General features: G+C 39.2%; 1 protein-coding gene across 1 annotated transcript in view; it reads left to right on the top strand.

Annotated features, from left to right (window-relative positions):
* Window positions 1-23749, top strand: part of LOC144764150 (complement C3-like) — a 604987-nt gene that overhangs the window by 204866 nt on the left and 376372 nt on the right. The window contains exons 8-10 of the mRNA XM_078650287.1: window positions 5770-5872; window positions 7354-7474; window positions 15325-15440. Coding sequence (XP_078506413.1) covers window positions 5770-5872; window positions 7354-7474; window positions 15325-15440 — 340 coding nt within the window. The remainder of the gene's footprint in view (window positions 1-5769; window positions 5873-7353; window positions 7475-15324; window positions 15441-23749) is intronic.

Genomic DNA, 23749 nt, shown 5'->3' with positions numbered 1-23749 from the left:
CCTATTCTGTGTGTGAATGCAGCCCCATTCCCCGGTTTGTCAGTTGAGAGTTAAGAGAATAACTTCGGCACATTTTTTATACATATTTTCAATTATAAGCAGTGTGCAGTATACTTGTCTAACAATATAGAGGTCAGCTATTTCTTTTATACCTAAATGTATGCATTTAGTCAAGCCTAAGGCACTTTAAAAGCTGCTCTGAATGCAGAATTTCATTTTAAATAACTGAATTTTGCCCAATTTCGACTTTGGTATTTGGGGCATATAAAAATGAATATCCTATACTTTCTTTGCATAATAGTAATCCTCAGAATGTTCTCTAGCTAGCCCAGGAGGGAAAAATAAAAAATACATCCTATATACCCTTATAAAAATGAGTTTGTTACGCCTGCGCAGAGTGATTTCATATGCAAATTTCCTCATTATGTGGTACAACACAACTTAAATTTAATTGTAATGCTCGGAGGTCACAGTATGAGTATTAAGCTTTATAAAAATTAAAAAACAAATTTAAAAGCACCTATTTTTTTAATAATTTTTTTTCATAATAATGTATTTTTTTTTTATTAAAACCAATCATTTTGATAATTCCACATAGGAAAAGCAAGCTTCATTCCTTGCCTATCATATTTAGACTCATTCATTCCTAAGCCTAAGCACAGAAGCCTAACTTGAAACATGAAACGTTTTGGACACTTTTTAAAACGACAATCATTATTTATTTTCAGAACCAAGAATGTGCTTATGTAAAAAGGCCTTAAGAAAGGAAATCCCTCCTTTAAATGTCTGTTATCCAAAATATTGAACCTCATTTTTGAAAACCTTTTAAAACAGCAGTCTGAAATGCAGGATTTTACCCCGTGCTTGCCCTTATCCTAGCTGAATCAACAGCCCTTCCTCTCCGTGGCCTACAATCAAAACAACAGCTGCTGCTCAGGGGCAATTAAAACACAACTGTTGGAAAGCTTTTTTCAGTGTTGAAATGGAAGCACCGTGACTGTCTATTTAAAACTGAGGTGTTTCAATGCATGTTCTATAATATGTGTTTAGTTCAGCAACATCCAATGTACTCAGATGATATGTTTGCCTGTTTATATCTAACACAATGCATCTAAGGAGATGTTGTAACATTTTACAATTGTTTATTAATTGCAAAACACACAATTTCGTTTCTGAGGCCTATTTTATTCCTATTCAATGTGAATTCTAATGTTATCATTTAAGCATTGGCAGTTTGCACATGTGCATAGTTGCTTACTGTATCAATTTAATAGTAACATGCAGTTATTTAGCATATCATATGGTTCATTTCTGGATTTTTATTTAATTTTTATTTAATATTAATTAAATGACATTTTGCATAACAGACTGATGACAGCAAGAAAACACAAACAAACACATTGAGCTCATTCCAGACATATACTGAAGGGGTCATACACTCAGAACACATGATACAGCGCGCTTAAGAGCCATTATTTCACAAATAGCGCAATCGCTATTTACTTACAGAAGTATCACTAATGTGAAACCACGAACCACATAGACATTTAAACACATGATTAACCCACAAATCAACACTTAAGACAGAAACAAAGGACAGCCCACAGACTGTACTTAAACCAAACCATTTGTAAATACTAGTTGTAAGTCATATTTACAAGAAGCGCTTCTCAATAGTATTCCAAAAGACTGCAAAAAAAACAGCCCAACAAACTGTTTTATTTCCAAGAAGCCAAAATACACTCAATTTACTAGCTTTGTCTGGCAGAACACCAAAAAATCGTTCTGCATATCTCCATTTATAAAAGTGCCCAGAAAAAGATCCTTGTTTGTATTATTGTATTATTGTCATATTTTAATTCCCTGGGGATACAGAATCACCAAGGAAGAAATATGTTTTTATACCTAAACCTATCTAGGTATTCCCTCAGGGGAGCCGGCTAATTCACTTCACATCTCACTATGGTACCTCCAAAAAGCAACACATTCTTCGATGTGTGCTTGAAACAGGTATGCCCAAAATATTGCAGAATGTTCAAATATTATAATCAAAGTAGTGCTTAAGGTACTCTTCGTACGTTGCGCTGTTCAAACAAATTCAAACAGAGAAAAATCTCATTACCTGCCTACATAAATTGCAATGTACATATTACATACATACAAATACAAATATTGGCCAATCATACCAATCCAAAGCCACAGTAAGCATTACTAAACTACCTTACCAATCCAAGGCATCAAAAACCAACAGCAAGCGCCGCAGAACGACTCTTACCAAACAAATGGTTGTCCAAATTCTCACTGCCAAGTTCTGAATGACCTAACGGTCTTTTTTGGAATACTCACGCCAAAAAGGTTCTCAGTCAGGAGTGACATCATGTGGAGGATCAAAATCAGGAAGATCAGAAATATACTGGGCTGCAGAGACAGAGAATCCCCATAATCTCTGTGCACAGAGTACCTCCTTAGTAGAGTCCTGTCCTGTCCTCCACAGTAGCTTTCTGTCTCCTTACAAGATCACACCTAAGATAGCCACTTCTCTGATGAGGTCCACGTTGGATCGCCATTTGAAGAAAATAGAAACCTTCTCAGGGGTCTCACTGATACCTGGTCCTTTTAAACCAACAAAAAAGAAATTGGCACAGAAGCTGAAATATAAAAGTAATATCTTTATTAACCTCAAATGAGGGAGACTACGTCACACAGAAGCCTTAGCAAATGAATGAGGCAGTCTAAGGAGTACAGAAAACTGGGGCATTATATATGCTTAGGGTTATATAGTCAGCATAAGACCAAGAAGCAGTCCTGGCTCATGTAAGCATGCAAAATGACTATTATGGGCATACAAGATCTGCTTGCTCAACAAAGTGGGAGGAGCTAACAGTTGCTAATTCTGAACACATCCTGACATTTACAGACTAGGAACAACTGCAAGGACAGCTGCAAGCTCAACTGAGCATGTGCGAAGGTGGAAGATGCAAAATATAGTTTGTTTCTAGGCAGATAACAAGAGCAGTCAACACTGAGGGAGGACAGAGCACATGGCGAGCATGTGGCAGCACATGGCAAACAAGATGGCTGTCAGAAATACAAAATGGCTTTCAGCTCATGCTAACAAATCCCTGCAATATTTAACAAAGGAACATTTCAGCCCAAGCTGTCATGCTAAGTCCTCCCTGGACCGAAAACAAGCATCCTGGGACCAGTTTTGGGGTATCACCCCTCATCAGCCAAGCTAGATTAAATCCAGTGGCATGGTGAGCACGGGACCCACATCTGGGCATACCCATGCCACCCGGGGTGACAAGTGCAAAAAGAACAATTGATGGACAGAATGTTGAACAGTGTCAACCGTTCACCCCCATGGTTGGGTACAAACAGGAGAAATAATTAATAATAATTCCTATTTGTAAAGCATAAACATATCACACTTTTAGGGGTTTCAAGGTGCAGGGGGCCATTGGGGAGATTTAGTGAGCTATTTCCCAGAAGCACATGATGCTGAGCTGAACTGTCGCCAGTGCAGGGGTATCGAGCCGTGAGACCCGCGTTCCGGAGTCAGACGCTCTGGCCGATGCGACACACAGTTGGCAGAGGTGGTGTAGTGAGCAGAAGAACGCTGAATGTAACCCAGATCTCTTGACTGAGGGTGAATGTTTGATTTATTCAGCATTCTCTCCATCATTTGGAACCACAGCAACATGTCCCAGCAAAGCCCCATGCACTTTACTTTGTTTTGCATTTTTATATAGGGCACAACATAATTCTTTTTTAATCCCTATGTTGTGTGCCTCTGCTATTAGAAATTATAAGTTGGGTATTCCCTATTTACAGTGCCTCGAGGCTCCTGAAACCTGTTTTGCAGAAATTGATTTTATAAGTAGTGCATTAACAATCAGAAAAATATATTAAAGCCTAATGTGATTTTATTTCCTTGAAGTTTGTAACTTAATGTATTTAATCACTGTTGTAATTTTTGACATGTAATATGGATGAACTCAGCAAACATTTTACAATGCCAAGTTCTCAAGAGACTGATTGGAAAAGATATTATTTATATATGTTTTATCTTAGTGTACTAGTTTACACCATTGTTGCTCTAATTCATTTGATTTAATCAAAATGTATTTTTATTATACTTTAACGGCACTTGTGGCGTAAAAAGTTATAATGATGATGATGACGACATAGGGGCTCTTTACAATGTGGGGCGGACCACAACTGACTGACCATCAGTTGCGGTCAGCCGGACACCTGCCATTGCGGTCCGTCCGTAGCATTACGATGTGGCGGGCAGAAGCATCTGGAGGAAAGACCATCAGCTATGCTTCATAAACACACATAATCCCATAATGATGGCGGAGCCAGCCTCGGCTCCACCATCAGGATTATGATGTCACTTTCTGGTAGCCTTTCCATGTTGGCCTTTCCAGCATGAGAAAGCCCTTTGGAATGTGACTTTGGGGGCCCTTAGTTGGGCCCCCTTCCCAGTGGCACTATGGGGCGTGGGGGGCACCGTTGGTGCCCCATTGAATATCTCTGCGCCGTGTGGCAGGCAGGCAGAGTAGGGATGTTTTAAAACATCGATTTTTCGATGGCAGCTTCAGCTGAGGACCTTTGCCACCTGTCTCACAAGCTGCCATTGAAAAATTGATGTTTGGTCTGATCCAAATTGTGCAGTTGGAACCGCCGATCTATGGTCTAGCTGTTCCAAGCTGCAAAGGTGTCGGACGGATGCAAGTTTGCCCGACATCGTAATGAGCCCCTAAGTCTCAATACAATCTCCAAGCCTAGATGTCGGATCATTGCAGGGATAAGGTATGCAATGTCCCTAGCTCCTCAACTAAGAGGGGCCGGATGCACAATGGAACCTTAAAAACCATGACCATTGCTTCAGACACTGTTCTTCTTTCAAGTTGGAGTCAGTGAATGCCACACACTATGGATGTTACTCAGTAGGTGAACTCTCCTCGGGGACTCCTGTTTCCACTATTTCTGTCACTATTCATTCATCCAGGACACAATAAGGAGTAGAGTCAGTAGGTCAACAAACATTTCTTCCTTCCTAGAATGATATCTGGTTATTGATCTCAAGTCAGCCTCCTTCTACCCAGATAGAGGCCGTCTGGCTCCCAGAAGATTATCTCTTCTTTCAATTCTAAACTTTGTTTGGAGTTTTCCATGACACCATTCACCCCTTCCCCCTGCATTTAAGATTAGGTAGTGTATCAATCACCTTCTTTGGATGTTGATTTTTGCTGCCAGTGTGCTGCTTCTTGACCTGAATCCCATCTGTGTTGATGGCTGAGGGAATCCACCATTGTGTTTTTTCGTAAGATACCTGAATGCGTCTTTTTTGCTATGTCTAATGAAAATATGGATTAAGTCACCCCCTGACCACACCCCCCAGTATCAACAACTCCAGGGTGCTTAGTTACGAGATAGAAACTCGGGCCACTCGTAATGAGGTCCGTAGAAATATTATTTACAGTATAATTCTAGTAAAATGTCCTCCAACTACTTAATTAAAACTGTATGAAGAACACGTGCTTAACTGAACTAGTTTTAGATCAGATTGATATGGGGCAATATTAGCTGAATCCGTATTTACTTTTTATATCGGTCCTATTACTTTAAGTAAATGTATGTACTGCTGTCAAAATTTTTTAAAGGAAATATGCCCCTATGAAAGCTCAAAATGCAGTCCTGTCCTGTCCTATTTGGCTGACTGAATGCCATTGTTTCATTCTCATGTGTTTTTTCTTACAGTTACCTGCATGGAAAACCTGTACAAGGCAATGCCTATGTCCTCTTTGGGGTGCTTATGAACAACGAAAAGAAAAATATACCAAGTTCACTGGAAAAAGTCCAGGTGGGGCATTCTATAAGTCATAACATTCAGGTCTCTGTGAAAATAACTAATAACAGCACCTTCCTGTTCCATCTAAGGAACAATATTTATCTAGAGTAGAGACTAGAAATTATTTGAATGTTATTGTTTCAACGGAAAAGTTCAAATGCATGCTTGTTTTACGCTGACATGAACATAACGGGCGGTATGAAAGTATTTGTTTAGAAAAATACCAAAATAAAAATACTCCCATAAAGGGTTAAAGGAGACTGAAATCACTGTTGTTAAATGTAAAGTAAAGGTAAGGCTAAAGGTTGACAAACTAACAGGGTAAAAGGGGACGTGCTGTCAGCAGGAGCACCACCAACAAACATTGACCACTGATCAGCTAGCCCCTGGCTTCTGGCGACAGGACTGCAGAAGCCTAGTGACCAGAACAAGTCATGGGTAGAGAAACTGAGATGAAGTAAACTGTGGCAAATACAGGGGCCTTGCCTTATGTACAAGGTAGCGTTAGACCACTTAACGTGGCTTAACGCTGCCTTGTACATAAGGCCACCTTTCATGCTATGTTTAGCGTGAAAGGGGCGTGCAGTGGGTGTTGTGGCAGGCATTCCACCGCAGCACCCATTGTATTTGATGCTGCCCTCTATGTACAAGGGTGGCGTACATAGGAGGCAGCACCAAAATTAAGACTAGGAAAACCCTGGTCTTAAATTGGCGAAATGAGAAGAAATGCATTATTTCTCCTCGTTTTTGCTTTTCCATGTGTGCTGCCTTGTGCAGCACACATGGAAAAAGCAAAATGCCATGGTTTGTTTATATACTGTACGTAAACATACCTTTTTAAGAAATGCCATTTTGTAACTTTCATGTGTGCTGCATGAAGCAGCATACAAGAAAGTTACAAAATGGCATTTTAGGATTGTTTATGTGCGGGAAAGGACATCTTCCTACACATAACCAATCCTCCCCTGCACGCAGACACCCTTGTACTCTGGTGCAAGGGTGCCTGCGTTAGCGCTAAGTTGTTAAACTTAGTGCCATCGCAGGGAGAAACGCAAGACTGCACCACATTCTTGTAAATATGTTGCAGCCTCCGTTTCTAAAGTAGTGGAGGTTGTCGTAAAGCCCAGGAGACTAACGACATGCTCCATCACTTCATTGTACATTTCGACCAACATGTAGGTGGCTGGCCTGTTACACTGGCTCTGGATAGGCCTCTATCTTAGTACACACCTTTGATAATCTGCCTGGCTGTACTGAATTCTCAAAGAGGGCCATTACATAACTGGGAAATGATATCAACGTCAGCAAAATAATGCCAATACAATATGGAAAAATGTTTATCCTACAGACACTACAGGAAAAATTCAATAACCAGTTAATCCTGGGACCAAAATGATACTGCCAAACTAAGTCAGATGAGATGCTATTTAGGACAGATTTCTAAAGGAGCTGTTGCTCTGACTTAATCATGGTTCTGCTCTCTCAACTTACAGATTACTGATGGCGAAGGTGCAGGCAAACTCACCAAAGACATGCTGCGCAGCAGATTCCCCGAATACAAAGAGCTTCTGGGCCAGTCGATCTACGTTACTGTCACCGTCCTGACAAATACAGGTAAGGAGCTAGCTTCCAACCTGATAGAAGTTCATGCTTAGAATGTCTGTGCTGGAGAATAATTGCACCTCAAACATACAAAATGTGAAGGGAGGAATGGCTGCAATAAATCGAACCGGTATTCGGACAAAATACCGAAAAACAATATCAAGAGGCAAAAATATCGAGTTGTAAATATCATGACGTACAAATATCATGTGCACAAATATCCTTGTCAAGAGTATTGATTTCAAGGTAATATTGATGTTAAAAATGTCTATGTTGTTAATATTGATGTTAAAAAAAATTGTTTTGTTAATATCATTTACAAAATATCATTGTTAATATTATCGTTTTTTAATTATTTTTATGTATTTTAGTAAATGTTTGAATTGTATGTTATAAATTGTTTGTATAATTATTGTGACAGTTTTTTAATATAGTTTGTTAATTTGTAGTTATTTTTAAAATTTAAATTTATAGTTTATAGTTATTTTTAAAGCCGTAGTGGGTTGTGAGGTTTATAGGGGTACAGGGTAGGAAGTAAATTATTTCTAATTAATTCTTACTGTAAATTAATTTTTACATTGATAATTAATTATGTTAATGGTTTTCTTTTCATAATATGTTACATTTTGGGTGTGGGTTGTTGGGTTTGCAGGGGGGTAGGGTGGGAGGTAATTTAATTATGATTAATTAATAATGAATTTTTAATTATTATCAATTATTTAATTGGCAATTAATTATGTAAATTGTTTGATTAATTGAATGCTTTATTTATATTTTTGTTGTGATTGTTGCTTTGTAGGGGTAAATGTTGTGAAGAAAATTAGTTATAATAATTCAGTCCGATTTGGCTTTAGGGCGAATCATGGTATGTAGTCAGCGCTGGTGGGCTGAGAAATGTTTTAGACAGTGGAGGGAACGCTGCAATGATCATACTTGATCTATTGGCAGTCTTTAACACTGTCAACCACGAGGTTTTGATAGATCACCTGGCAGAAACAGAAATCGAAGGATCTGTCTTGGAGCTGCTCCGATCATTCCTTAGACACAGAGTGCAATCAGTAGCCTTGAGGGACCTGGTCTCCATGCCTTTTTCTCTGCCTTGTGGGGTTCGCCAGGGGTATTCTTTGAGCCCCAGGGTGTTTAACATATATGTGGCCCCCCCTCACAAAATGAATCTTGTCCTTTGGCTTTGCTACAGTCACCCATGCAGGCGACACACAAATTGTGGTGGCTACCACTAATGATATCGATGAGATGGCACACTATTTCAAGGGCTGTATATCAGCCATTGAGTTATGGATGGATGACAATAGCCTCACACTCAATTCAGCCAAAACTGAGGTCCTTCTTTTTGGTAAGAATCCCGTTTCTTGGGACCAATCCTGGTGGCTTAAGATGCTCTGTTACCACTTCCAAAAATCTTGGCATAATCTTTGATTCTTATCTGTCCTTTGAGGCTCAGACTAACAAGCATACTTCTTCCTGTTTCTTTCTTCTGCGTAAGATCAGGTAGATTCTTCCTTTCATTCCCTTTGAATTTCAGAAATTAGTGGTCACAGCCTTAGTGCTATTGAGGCAGGATAACTGTCATGCCCTCTATATGGGCATTCATCAGCGGTCATTGAAAAAAATTTGGGTTTTACAAAATGCTGTGGCAAGACTTTTGAAGAAAATCCCGAAATTAAATCCCATGAGAGAGACCCTTCGAGAACTCCACTGGCTTCCAGTGAAGAAAAGAGTGAAGTTCAAGGCATTATGCTTAGCTCATATAACCCTGTATGGAAATGCTCCAGCGTACCTGAAAAAGAATCTTTCCTGGTATATACCTAACAGGACACTATGATCAACCAGCTCCAGGACAGTAATCATCCACAAAATCAAAATAGAGAAGTGGGGCAGCAGGAGTTTCATCCATACCACAGCTCATCTGTGGAACAGTCTCCCTGAACTTCTGTGAAGCCAGCCTAATCTGCTTAAATTTAGGAAGGAGCTTAAAACATGTCTCTTTCTGTTCAAATATGATGTCTATTCTGTAGGACTTAGTTCTAGAAGCACTCGTTAGTCAGTGCTTTAACACTAGCACCAAGACACCATTTGCATTCAAGTACTTTAGAAATGTAATTGATATCAATAATTAATGTCAATTATTAATTATTTAATTGATAATGAATTATGTAAATTATATAATTATGATATTTTACAGTTATATATTAGGTGCGAGTTGGGTTTGTAAGGGTAAAGGTTGGGAAGTTAAGTAAATGTAATTAAAGTATTATTAGTTCAATCTTATTAATTGTTTAATTCATAATTTATTACAAACATTATGTAAATAAGATATTTTTTATTTATATATTAGGCGCCCATTGTTGCATTTGTAGGGATAAAGGGTGGGAAGTTAATTAAATATCATTATTTTATATTAGTTGATTATTATTTACTCTTTAATTGATAATAATATCTGTAACGTTTGTAATTATTATACTTTTTAAGATATATATTAGGTGTATGTTGTTTAGTTCATAGAGGTATAGGGTAGGACGTTATTCAAGTTATAATAAATATGAAACAGTTTTTGTTTTTTAAGTGAGTCATATTTTATGTCATGTGATAATTATGTTATGCTTTTTAATTGTAAATTACATTATATTTGTTGGTTGTAATTATTAGAATATAGTGTGGTGTTTTAATTATATTAATTATATGTGTTCTAAACAAGATGATACAGCAGCCACGCTATCAAAGAATCTCAATCTAAACTCCTAACAAAAATAAATTCATGTTTCTTGCCGCTTTGGACCTAGAAACATCAGTATAACGGGTATACAACATAGCGGCCCCCCTCAAAAGAACATGACTGTTTACTAAACAAAGGAATTACAGGGTGGTTCAATGTGGATGTACATTTTTTATAACCAGAAACTGGATGAAAACATACAATCACAATGATAAAAGCAGAGCTCTTTAAAGTAGTCATTGAGTTCCATAACCCTGACACCACCTCGACAAGTATAAAAAAAATTCTCAAAAATGTAGTGACGCCTTAGTGAAACACTTCATTGAAAATAGTGCTACACATGAATCTCACTTCCTCGCAAAGACAAGCTTCATACCACATTCCCAGACAAAATTGGCTATGCTGATCACACAACCTAAGCTGTCCATATTCAAACTACTAACAGGAAAGGATACTAACGGTCTGATCAGTGGTTTCCCAGAAGTTCCTTGCCCTCTTTTTAAAACTGTTTTCCTAGAATCTTGTGATCTCAATCTAGTAAAAGAGATTATCATTATTAGGTGCTAAATTTACAGGAAAATTCAATACATCCTGCTTCAAAACAATATCAAAGAAGCAAACTACCCCAGCAAACTATACACCATTATCTAACAGACTCTTCCAAGGAAAATTCACCACAAACTACTAGACAATAAACTGTTAGTCTTTATTGGGCTAGTCCTGTTGACTTTGAGTATGTTTTAAATGCCCTGAGATGTTACCGATATGCCAATTTACTATCCAGAGCGGGGAAAACAGACATGTGGTGTGCTTATAAATTACCTCCAACCGTACCTGGGAATAAACCATCTTAGAAGCGCACATTTCATTCCAGAGGTGCAGGTATTTTTGTGGGTTGCACTCACCCATTCCCTAAAGCAAGCACACACAAAAATTCTGGATTAGTGTTTCATGAGGCTTAAGATGAAGCCAGGTTAGTAACCAAGATTAGCAAATTTATTGTAGGAAACAGCACAAGAGTTATGGCCAATAAAGACAAAGTAAAATAAGAAAAAAACTGTGAATAATATGAAAACAGAATACATGTTATTCAAAAGACTTCCCCTTCCTAATAAGTCTCTTTTAATACGAAAATAGCCCCAAAATGTCTGCCATTGAGAAAGGTGGAATACATCATTGCATACCTATTTGGTATAGGCAGAATGCCTGAGGTCCACAGGGCAGAGTTTGGTCTCCAAAAACCCAACTTATTTTTAGTCTGTGCCCTGATAATAGAATAATGAGCTCCTTAGTTGCAGCAAATGTGCTTTTCTCTCTGAAAGAGCTGAAAAGACTGTATTTATATTGTTTTACAGGTTAATATAAGAAAATTTGCCCCTATATTGTGACGTGGGGTGAGAGGAAAAACATGGAAATTCTTAATTGCTGGTAAAAATAATTACTACGCCTAAGTTAATACACTACATTATAATAATATATGAACTAAAAACACACTACATAATACATGAACCATACGTAAAACATTGCAATAATATTATTTGGGTATTCAATAATAGAAAGCAATGTTTCACTCCTTAGCTGTCAAAGCGGTGTGCCACGGTTCTAAAAATTCAGTCCCCTACTTAATATTGTGCACCTGTTCTCACTTCCCAACTCGTAATCATTCAACCTCATATGCCACAATTATGATGACAAAACAATGACAATATTAAAAGTGGCAGTGGTACCTTAATTAATAAATGTCACAATTAATGTAAAATGATGTTCACTTTAATCAATCACAAATCCTCAAATATAATAAATACTCGGGATGGTGCAGTGGGTGTGTAGTGAGAAAAGTCTGTGGTGCTCTTATAAGAGTGATTGATTAAAGTGACCATTTGTTAATGTTATATTAACTGTGGCATTTGTTAGTTGAGGGACCACTGTTTCTTTCTAGATACATTTCCCCAAGGTCTCAGAGGACACTCGGGTTCCCTTGTTACCTATAACTCAATATTAAAAGTGGAACATCCCTTTGAGGTCATCACTTCTGGGAATGGAGAACACCTTATGGACATCAAACAATGAATGCTACAGTATCATCTTAAACTTGTCATAGCAAAAACATAAATGGTCACCTCTGGATCCTGTCAAAATCATCAGGAGTAAGCAAATTCATTTGTACAGTCAAATTAGAGGTAGAATGAAATTAGAAGAGACTTAATATTGTCAAGAAAGAATTAAAATACATGTTTTTCACTAAAGAGGCCATTCTGCAGTGCAATAACAAAAAAAGTATTATGAAATGGTTGTTTCTTTGGTGGACAACATTTTTAGTAGAGAGGGGCATGGTGTAGGAAGTTGGAATGTGACATACCAAAAAGAGTGGCTTTATCATGAAGTATGTGATCTGTGCACAGGGTTGTTTCAGATAAGTTAGCAGATAGTGGGGATTTGTGTGATTGAAGGCCGAATTAAAGCAAACAACACAGGATTATTAAAAACAGATGAGCTAAAAAATTGGAAAATTTAATCAGTAGATAGAGTAGCATCTGGACGTGTGGTCACAGGGTAGCAACGGAGATTCAGAAAGACAGTGAGAAAAACTATGATTGAGCTTCATAGGGAAGGAGATGTCCATTCGATCTTGGAAGTTGAATAGTCAAAATATACTAGTTCACAATGTGGTGGTGCAGAAGGATTGGCTGCGCCAGTTAAGTGGAATGAGTAATGAACAATTCACCTTATGGGTGGACACAAGGAAATCACAAATTTGATAGTGGCAGCAAACAATGCTAACACGAAAAGACTGGTTAATGATCTAATAATTCACTCAAAGTCAGTGCACAGCGGTGGGGAATAGCATTCTCCCTATATTTTGAACCCCAGTTAAAAGGTATGAATATGGACACCAAGAAGAGTGCACTGATTTATTACCTCACAGTTCTAGTCTCTTATCCAACCTTACATGTTAAGTTCCAGAGAGGGACAACTTCCCATCGCACCTGCCCACCTCTATCCTTCATACAAGCCACACCATTGGTCCTATATTGTACTGGTTTTTTGTTGTTATGTTTGTATGAAAAAGTGTTAAAATGCCAATAAAGATGATTAAAAAAATATTTGTAACTGTGAAAGTAAGTATGTACCTTTTCATAGATTTTTTTAAACCTCATGTGCTCCATCCAAGACATTTGCTAAAGAAATTTTGAACTATCTCGTTATTTGGGTTACTGAAACATGAGTGTTACCTATAGTCCAAATGAATTCAGATAGGGTATATGTCCAGCTCACACAGAACTATCGGCCACATGCATCAATGTTGCCGTTTGCGAATCCTTAATTGCGAAAATTAAGGAATCACAATTAAGAATTCGCAAACAGCAATGCATGAATCATTTTCTTCAGCGATGTCTTATTTTTCCTTAATTGCGATTCACAATTTGCGAATCGCAATTAAGGAAAACCCTTCCCATTGATTCCTATGGGCCAAGAGGCATTTACAATTTGCGATTTTCAATTTGCGAATCGCAAATTGAAAATGCAATTTCAAGGGTGCGGGGGGGTCCAAAGAACCCCTCCCTGCACCCCTGAAATTAAACTTAAGTGCAATTTACACACACACATGTCCCAAGGACATGTGTGTGTGTAAAATGCAACTTTCAAAAATGCATTTTTGTGCATGTTTGAAGGTTTTCGGTAAATTAGCATGAGGTTCAACCTCATGCTAATTTACCACTTCCAAATTGCTAATTCGCAATTTAAAATTGATCATGCATTGCATTTCAGAAATCTGAAATTGCGATTTCTTGAATGCAATCGCAATTTTAGAAATCGCAACATGATTGCGATTCCTAAATTGCGAAATACATGATGCATTCCAATTTTGATAATTGCATTCGCAAACGGCCGAAAATTGCGATTCGCACCGTTTGCGAATGCAATTATCGTTGATGCATGTGCCCGTATGGCCCTTATATTATTGACATATAGGAATTTCTAGCTTGCTGCTCTGGGAAAAAACTGTTGTTGATGAGTGCCTGGAGAGTAAATATGAAAATTATGTGAGATAACACGTTTGTGTGAGTAAAAATGGGTGGTAATGAGCTGGGTGCAAAAGCGGTATGGTGGAAAGTATATCAATATGGGTGCATATTACCCTCTCAGTGTTAGGCTTGTGAGATTTAAATTACAAATTGTCACACTGGTAAAAGTATCTGGTTAAGCGTGGGTGGGATCACCCAGGAATGGTTTGGATTATATGGCTATTGACTAGGCACTAAACATTTTATATGACCAAGCAGTTGGTAATGCCTTGAGTAAAATCCAAGTAAGCAACCAATTGCAAAGTTTCTTGAGTTCTCAATGGAATTGGTAACAGAGTTATTGGCCTCATTGGGAAATAGAAGATTTACGGTAAAGCTGCTCAAAGCAAGGTATGGAGTGCGAAATAACCAGGAGTATAGAATCCGGAATTAACATTTACCATGATAATTCATACTTTCTCTCAGGCAAACATAGCTATTATGCCTGTAATCCCTTTCTCTTGTCTGACTACCTGGTAACCCTAACATCTCTAACTCCATTGGTGAGGCTTAATGTGACGAGCACCAGGAAACCTGTAATAAGTTCCTATGTAACACATAATATTTGAATCTCAAAAGGATAACAATGCTTAGTGGATAACTGGAGAAAGTGCCCAGCTTTCCCTGTGGGCTGGAGCTCTACATTAGCATGTTTCCATGGACATTGATTCACCAAAATACCAGGGGCAGAAGAAGTGGAATCATGCACCCTTTGACCTCTGATGTCATCACTTGTGCCATCCTTCGCCCTTAAATCTCCTGCTTTCTCCTGAGAAACATAAGGACTAGCAAGAATGGAAACTGTAGAATGTAAATCATTGTTAGAGTCCTGCTTGTATTCGGCATCTGCTGTTTCCTTCATGACATCTCTGACCAGATGCAGAAGGGACAGTGCCAGAATTACTAAAGAGCAAATTGTGGGTAGCGGCTATCCCTCGCTGCCGCTAATTGACATTCTTGCATGTTTCTATGCAACTCATTGTACAACACTTGGCTTAGATAGCACTAGTTTTTAGTAAATGCTTCTTGTGAAATGTATTTTATTTATGTTCTCATGGTAGGCAGTGAGATGGTGGAAGCAGAGAAAACTGGAATTCCAATCGTCAAATCTCCCTTCAAAATGGCCTTTACGAAGACTCCACAATACTTCAAACCCGGGCTGGTCTATACTTGTGTGGTAATTCTCTCCTTGATGTTTCTTCTTTTCATTTACTGCAGCACTTGTTACCTGAAAACGTTTTTCCTGGTGTATTGAAATTTGCCGCATTAGTCATTTTGTTTTAGGTTTAAACTTCTCTTCAATAATTCATAATTGGGGTTCACAAGCCTTTGTAAATCGTTTCAGTCTTTAGATATTTAAGGCAAAAATATTCAGGTTACTCGTGAGAAAATAGAATTTACTACTAAAGATTTTCTTCTGCATTAAATGTTGCCACTTGGTGAAATGTGTCTATTAATGAACAAGTAAGCAAAACTGAAATGTATTCAGTCTTTATAGCGTTTTGATGTCCATGTAATATTTCCATTTTTATTAAATGCTTTTGTAAAGTTGCTGATTATTTAAAAAAAAAAAAAAGCTTTTAGGTACTTTTTACTATTGTTTTCCAATCGACGTAGCTTGTTATTTCTAGCTTTCTCGATGAAGTATCCCAACTTCTTGAAAAGCTTAATAGGCTACTTGGGGCTTTATTCCAGTTTCTTACCGAGGCTGGGATTGTTAGTGTCTCTCATGTACATGTTCTGGTTTATAGGTTTTTGGGGAGAAAGAAACATGCCTGAAATAGTGATCCCTTCTGTATTTCACTCAGAGAAAGCCAGGAACTCCAGGTGAAACACCACAATTTATAATTCTGACGTGATTGTAAATCTACAGTAACTTTAACAAAAGGAGAAGTGGAAAAATCTGACCTGACTGTTCATTTTCTGTACATTTAAGGGTGGTCTCAATACCATCTAGTCCTTCCAAACAGGCAGGGTCCATAGTATCTAAATCATTCAATTCAACATTACTAAGATCAAACGCTAAGGAATGCCCAAGCCCTGTTCCTTTATCATGCAGCTTTGTCTTGCTATAATCTTCATAAAACTTTATTGCACAGTTAATGTAATTTCTTTTTAATATCAGTTAAAAGAGCTTTGGTAGAGTATATGGCATTTTTGATTTGCAGAAAAGTTTCTGAGACATCGTTATAAAAAAAATATTTTCTATTTTTTTAAACAAAAGAGAATTGACATTGTACATTACAAGAAAAGAGGGTGAATATCCAAATTGACATGTAATTACATTAGCAGTGATGATGATTCACACAGATGACAGACCGGAGGTTACAGTTTTATAATGGATCAAGTTCTTCGTTTGGATGGAGAGTGGGTGGGACACCGACATATCTTCAGTATGCATTCCATTTATTCCATATAGCAGACCATTTTTTGGGGCACCCCGTACAACATAGACAGTTTTTTCTCTAACCATGCACCAGTCCAGGTCTGATCTCCAGGCTGCAACTATAGGCTGTAGCTCAGCGCCCCACAATTGGGCAATGTTCCTTTTTATCACCATTAGGCCCAGCGTTGAGACATCGTTCTTAATTTGCAGAGATGTATGATGGGGCAGTGCAACAAATAAAACATCATAGTTTGCCAGGACGGATTAAAAAAGCTGTTCTAAACATTGTTCTAAAAATATGGCCTTCTTTTTTCTGCATACATTTGCACTGGCTATGTTTGCCAATGGGTCACCTTCATAACTGAGCTATCAAATTAATCCTCTTAACAGAAAACGTTTTCTGCACCAGGCCTTTCCAGCAGCAGTTCTGAATGAATTATTCACAGAAAATTTCAAAGGTTATCTGTCAGAACATAAAAATGTACACAGCACCGACTCTTTCTGATGGTTGCCGGACAAGCACTTTTACATTATCGACCAATAAAAAGAAACTTCCTACCAGGAATTAGTTGGAAACTTTAATATAGGTTCATACATAACATTACCCTTCAGATGCTAATCTGCCAACTAGAAATGCAGATAATTTAATTAATTTCACTACACATCAAACGAAATCAGCACCAAAGACTGGGATTTTTCTTTTTACTTTGGTCTGTGCAGGAAACATCTATGTGGGGAATCCTCAGCAGTCCAAATATACCCAACCATTATGGGCACAGTTCACATCATGATCACCTCTGAGCCATGGGATTAGGAAGTTTGCTTTTGTATTTTGAATACTGAAGTTGCTGGCCCATGAGGGCAATGTCAATCTAAAGATCTGAACCTTCTCTTAAGATGGTCAGAGTCCCGCCCCCCCCCCCCCTTGCTTCCTCTTCCGTAACATTCTGCATGAATTAGAGCTGACCTCCCTCTAGTTAGAAACAGTCAATTATCAGGCCAACTGAATTGCCCCCAAAACAAGAATTTTGACGTATGACCAAAATCGATTAGCCAATAGTTCCTTACGTTGCCTCTTCACCCTTTCAAACAAGTGTCTTTTACAACAAACTCTTGATGTTGATGATATTTCTTTGGTGATTCCATCAGAAAACATTGTGCATTTGCTCACCATCTGAAGGGGCCCGGGTCTTGTCCACTATCCCGACACTTGTTTTCATTGATCATGTAAAAGCCTTAAAGGTAAGCAGTACATTATGCATTATGTAGATAAGAGAGAAAGGAAATAGGCTCGAGAGGTTACTCAGGCTACTTTATAAACAAATTGTTTAGAAATTATATACCTGTTTTGCAGGACATCTGGCATATGAATGCTAAAGATTCATTGATGAGGTGTCGATCACCACCCCAACATAGGAAGCTTTGAGTTGAAAACTAGCGGAGACCTATGCTAATTCAGAGATAGGCATAGCTTGTTCAGCAGGCCACACTCAAATTGAGCTCCCCTTGTGTTTTCCCTGACTGGAGGACACTTCCTTAGCTTACAACCTAGACATAGGGCTAAATATGGATTCATTGGGATGCCAAGAGAGGTACTAGACACATGTCAGAAATTGCGTGAACAGGGTGCAAATTTGAGATGAAAACCATATACTCAAAATGGTCAATGCATACCTTTAAGTGCTAATGCTGCGAAAGTTTCTTCCTCCCTGGTGTATGGAAGTTGGAGACCTGTAAATGTAGGCTGGCCATGTGGGCTCTTTGCTATACCATTAGAGCTTTGGCCAACAAAGTAATCAACTTTAGACATTTAATAAAAATACATGTTGTCTTCTGTTTAATCCCGTCCAAGGCTTCGATTTGAGCAATGTGTCTACTGGTTCCTATCTAGAGTACACCCATATTCTTTGCCCCAATGAGACTCTCTAACTATTGAACTTTTCAGTTTAATGCTTTGGAATTTTTGCAGTCAACATAGTGGATTACATTGTGAGATGTTGATTTGGAGGGGACGAAAGTCAGTGTTGTTTTTACATATTAAAGAAAACCTTGGCTCGCAGACTCTAGCAACCATGTGTGTGAAGAAAGCTCTTCTAATTTCAAATAGAAACATTGCACTCTTTCTCTGACTGAGGTGTTGTATGAAAGGGGTAAATGAGGTCGTAATTGTTCGAAGGCTTTTGCATGTCAGAGTATCTCATGAACACAGCTCTAACACTCATCGACATTGTGTATTTGCTCCACCAGATTTGAGACCAGATCTCTGATTAAAGGGCCATATTGGCAGTTTGCAGTTTCTTGCATATGGAGGCTCTCTGTGCTGATTGCCTGGAGGCCGCTGTCGTTTGGATTTGAGGCAGGATACCTATTATACTCAGGGTCATCTGTACACCAAAGACTTCCAATTGGTCCTTCCAATTTCTGCAGAGGAATCAGAAAAGGCAATCTAGAGTGCATTTCAAAAGGAAAAACAGCTGTGTTGTACACCTTTAGTTGATCTAGAAGACACTCCCTGGGTCTGGTCTCATACCATACACTCCCTAAGTGGTTTCTCCTAGATGAACTGCTGTGTCTGTTTGAATTTGTCACCAAACCATTTCATTTGGATATTTTTAAGTGTATATTGTGGAACTTTACCAGTGCTTTTACTTTTGTGCTGCCATTGAATTTCCAAGCACTCATTTTCCTGCTTTCACAAATAAAAGACAGAGGTGCTTGGGTGAAACTTGGTCTTCTTTTGGCTTGGTGCTATCTTATCGGCTGGCCAGAACTGTCTCCTTTTTAACATCTTTATTTCATTTGTCCAGCAGTACAACAATTAAACCTTTTTGGTAGTCTTGTTGAACAACGTACCTTTTTATGTCATGCATGTCCAGTGTCTTAGTATAACTATTCTTGTGGTGTGTCCTCCCACGGCCACTTCATATGTTCATTCTCTGACTGTGTCTAAGAGGCAGGACCCAATCCTATCCTACAATGGTCCTGTTTTTGAGTTCATGTGGTCTTGTTAACTCAGTGACAGGCCTTTTTTGTTCCCGGTCTGTGTGTACTTGGAGTCATTCTCCATCCTGCTCTCCTTCTCATGTTCACCAGAGAGGGTTTGCAGTATCCCAGCCCAGAGGGCAAGTCTTCCTCTCCCTTTTTGTCTGCATTCGCCTTTTTCAGTCTTACTTCCTCAGTTACTGTCCATTCTGTCATTTCTCTGCTCCATGCAGAGATCATGGGGCCTTTTTATGACAAGTGCATCACTATGCAGCGTTTAGCTAATAGGAGACCCAGGACAGCAACTGTGTGATGTATTTTTCCATGCTTGGGGATCAAGCCAAGTAGGCAATATTGTATGGCTCTTGTCCTGATGTTTTCAGACAATATGTTGCTTCTATCCAAGTATCCCATGGGATTGCCAAACATTTTAGTTGGTTGACAGCTTTTTCACGGCAAGGGGTTTAGATATCAACTTGGCAAAAACAAAGTACATGGTGTTTAACCCTTTCCACTCTACCCGTGCTAAACCCATGTTAAGATGGACCCGTTTAGGGGGAGTCCACACCTTCGAATATCTGGGTATCATTTGAATGAACATTTTCTCTGACAGACCCATATTGCAAGGTCCATACTTAGTCAAGAGCAAACCACTTGGGGACGTCTGAAAATATCTAAGGCCTTTCAATACACCCTACTTTGCCGCTATTGCATGTTTACAACTATCAGGCACTTGGGTCAGCATTACATGGCACAGAACTTTAGGTACACAAAGACATCTTGTCCCTAGGTATTGCAGAATATTGCTTCATACGGCGATTGATTGGTCTGCCAACTAGCGCACCGTTGCTCCCCCTGAGATTACACCTGGGGCTGAAAAATATAACATATATAGCCAGGGTACGGCCCCTTTTATTTTGGAGAAGGTTGTGGGTAACACCGGAATTGAGATTTTATCAGCAGGGGGTGACTGAGATTTTGAGCCTACCAGGAAGGAGCAGGTGACCTCCAGTTGATTAGGCATGTGAGATCAACACTAACTGGCACTGGTCTTCAGCATCTATGGATTGCCCCAGAAGAGGCAAGCAGGTTGCCAAAAAGGCAGATAACTAGGGCCTACTGGCAATATCAAATAGGCTTGCTACAATGCCATCCAACTTGGGCTCCTTGTCGTCAGTCTTCTTGATGCTAAAATATGGGTTTCATAATGAAGAGTACCTGGATGAAATAGAGCCTTGAATTGCCAGGAAGATCTTTCAACAATTTAGATATGGCACCCTTCCACTTGCTTCATTCATAGGCAGGTGGAGACCATTGGCAAATGCAAGAACTGCTCACTGCACATTTTACGTGTCATGGACTGAACTGATCGAACATGTTTTGTTTGCTTGCCCATTTATTGAGGCATAAGAAATAAGTGGATTGCGGCGCTCTGCCGAAACCTTGGTGTTAAAGACTTTAGAGAAGCCCTTACAATCATCAAATCTGGTCACAGGCAAATTGTGATTTTGGCAGTGTCGCAGTTTTCAATGGCCATGTGGAGGAATACACAATGAGCATTTTAACATTACACTATGTGTATATTATTAAAACAGGTGATGGTGCCACCAAGGGATATTGTTATTAAATACTCTGTTTACGATTTTCTCACATTCAGTGACGCCTGTTAATTGCATTTGAATCTAATTCAATGTTAATGCAATGAACATAACATATTCAAAATCAAATAGACAAATTATTAACACATGTGTACCCAGGGAAATGATTGTATTTAACATAGAATATCAAAATAACATTTGATTCAACATACATAAAAAATTTCTCCAGTGTTATCTATAAAACAAAATTCAAATACGTTGATGCTGTAAAGTCCATTACACAAGTTAGGTTGATGTTTTTGAACAGACCTCAATGTACTGGATACCCACTTTCTCTATATCTCCCGGAAGACAGACTCCCAATTGTATTGACCGAGGTTTTGACCATGTAGAGGCAGGGACAAAGCAGGACCATTTTCACTAGGGCTTCTCTACCCATTACAGAGAGTGGCAGCATTCCCCTGAATCGTACTAAGGCTTTCAGACCATGCAAGGTTTTGCCCCGATTACATGCATAGCAGGTTGCTTCAGAGTATGTAGCACATGTCCTCAGGTATCTGAACTTTGATCATTACCACTGGAGACCAAGGTCAGAGAGTACCATGCCCGCCTTGTCACTAGTCCTGCCACTGGGAATCTGTCATTTTTTGCTTGTTGATATGCAGCCCAACATCTCTACAAATACAGCGAGCCCCATCAGAAGCTTTGGGACCTTTTCTCAAGGGTGCGTTACTTAAGCCAGTGCATCATCTGCATACATGGATACCACGTGTACTCCGTTGCAGACTCGCCCAGCACAGGGTTGAATATTTCATCTCAGCCAGATCACCTGAGGCTCCATTGCTGCAGTGAACAGGAGTGATGATAGCGGGTATCCCTGTCTCATTGGTCTCTCAACTAGCAGCATGCAAGTCAATAGTCACTCAGCGTGGACCCTAGCAAACTGGTCTCTTTACAATAGTCCCACCCATTAAAGCTAGGTCCCCCTGAATCCTATTTTCTTGAGGACCGCAAACATATATTCCCAGCCAAGTAAATCTGTTGCTTGCATTTGAAATCCCTTAAAAAAACAGAAGACAAGAGGCATTTGGCAAAACAGGAACAACTTGTTTAATTAAACAATATGACCGGGAGAAATGTTACAGGCACTGGGTCTGAGGACTGTCTCAGTTTACAGTCTGTAGGTATCCTTCTTATATACAAAATGTAGTAGGTTGTAAAAGTTTCCAGCGTACCATATATGGTGAGGAATGTTGGTTGCTGCCTTTGCAGTTATAAATTAATTATCTAAAGGTCACAACAGGTGGATTCTACCGCGTGTGGAAACAATGTGGCCAGTGGATACATGTCCATAGGTCCAGCATTGGGAGCGCGTGATCACTACGTGGGCTAGGTCCTGATCGGCTATGTGTTCCTAACTCATGTGGCATTTGATTTTCGTTGTGTTTTAAGGAACATGCGTACTCCCTCCAGCCAAGTATGCTTTACTTGGGCATTCTTCCTTTACCCTTTGTAATGTCACTGCGCCTCTCTGTGGGATTGATCAAGAGTTTCCTGCCATAGCATAAGTTTGCCAGCTACATACCCTCCCACCTGTGACCTATCAATCAGCAATCCCAAGCCTTGGTCTGTGGGCCTGTTTGACTAAATTTTTCTGAGTCGAGGTTGATGTATAGTTCACAACGGGAAAATCTGCTAATAAGGATGATATGTCATTTTCATTGATAAATGCATCCATTTCCATATTAACAAAGCAAATGCCTTTTCAATGTTGAGTGCCACTAGGGCACTCTCCTCATCTGAGTCATCCACAGCTGCCATTACATGATACATTCACCATATGTTCATATGTGTGTTCCGACCCGGGATCAACCCACATTGGTCCTCATGCACGAATCCTCCTTCACTGTGGATGGAGGCGGTTAGCCAGAATTTTGGAAAGGATTTTCCTATCCATATTTAACATGGATAGTGGCCTGTGTCTGCAAGGTCTGTGGGATCTTTGTCAGGTTTAGGGACCAAGACTATAGTAGTCTCTCTCATGGAGTTAGGCAGGCAGTTATTCCCTTTGGCCTTTAGGTACATAGCCAGCATGTTTCGTGCCAGTGTGTCTATATACGCCGGATACAATTCTGCAGGAAATTAATCACCTCCCAGGTTCTTGCCTGAGGCAGAGTTCGAATCTCTCCTCTTTAGTGATTTCTCAGTCTATAAGAAAGTCACAGGAGTTCATAAGGATCCAGGAATGCCCAGATCGGTTTAATTGTTGCTGGTTCTGGCTGTTTATAAAGGCTGGCCAAGTAGGCCACCAGGGTACCACTTATGCTTGCCTCTGTGACAGCTGTAGTTCTGTATGATCTGTTTTGTGACAGCATTTATGGTATGGAAGGTTTCTGATTTGAGAAGCATGAAAGGAGCCTGCCAGGTGCATCTCTCTCCTGGTGCAACATGTGTCTATATTCCCAGGATGTTTGCCTGCTAGGGAATCCCATGTCTCTGCTATCTCCTGCCCGAGTTTCA

Source organism: Lissotriton helveticus, chromosome 1_1, assembly GCF_964261635.1.
Source record: "Lissotriton helveticus chromosome 1_1, aLisHel1.1, whole genome shotgun sequence".
NCBI classification, from domain to species: Eukaryota; Metazoa; Chordata; class Amphibia; order Caudata; family Salamandridae; genus Lissotriton; species Lissotriton helveticus.
This window is presented reverse-complemented; position numbering and strand designations above follow the sequence as displayed.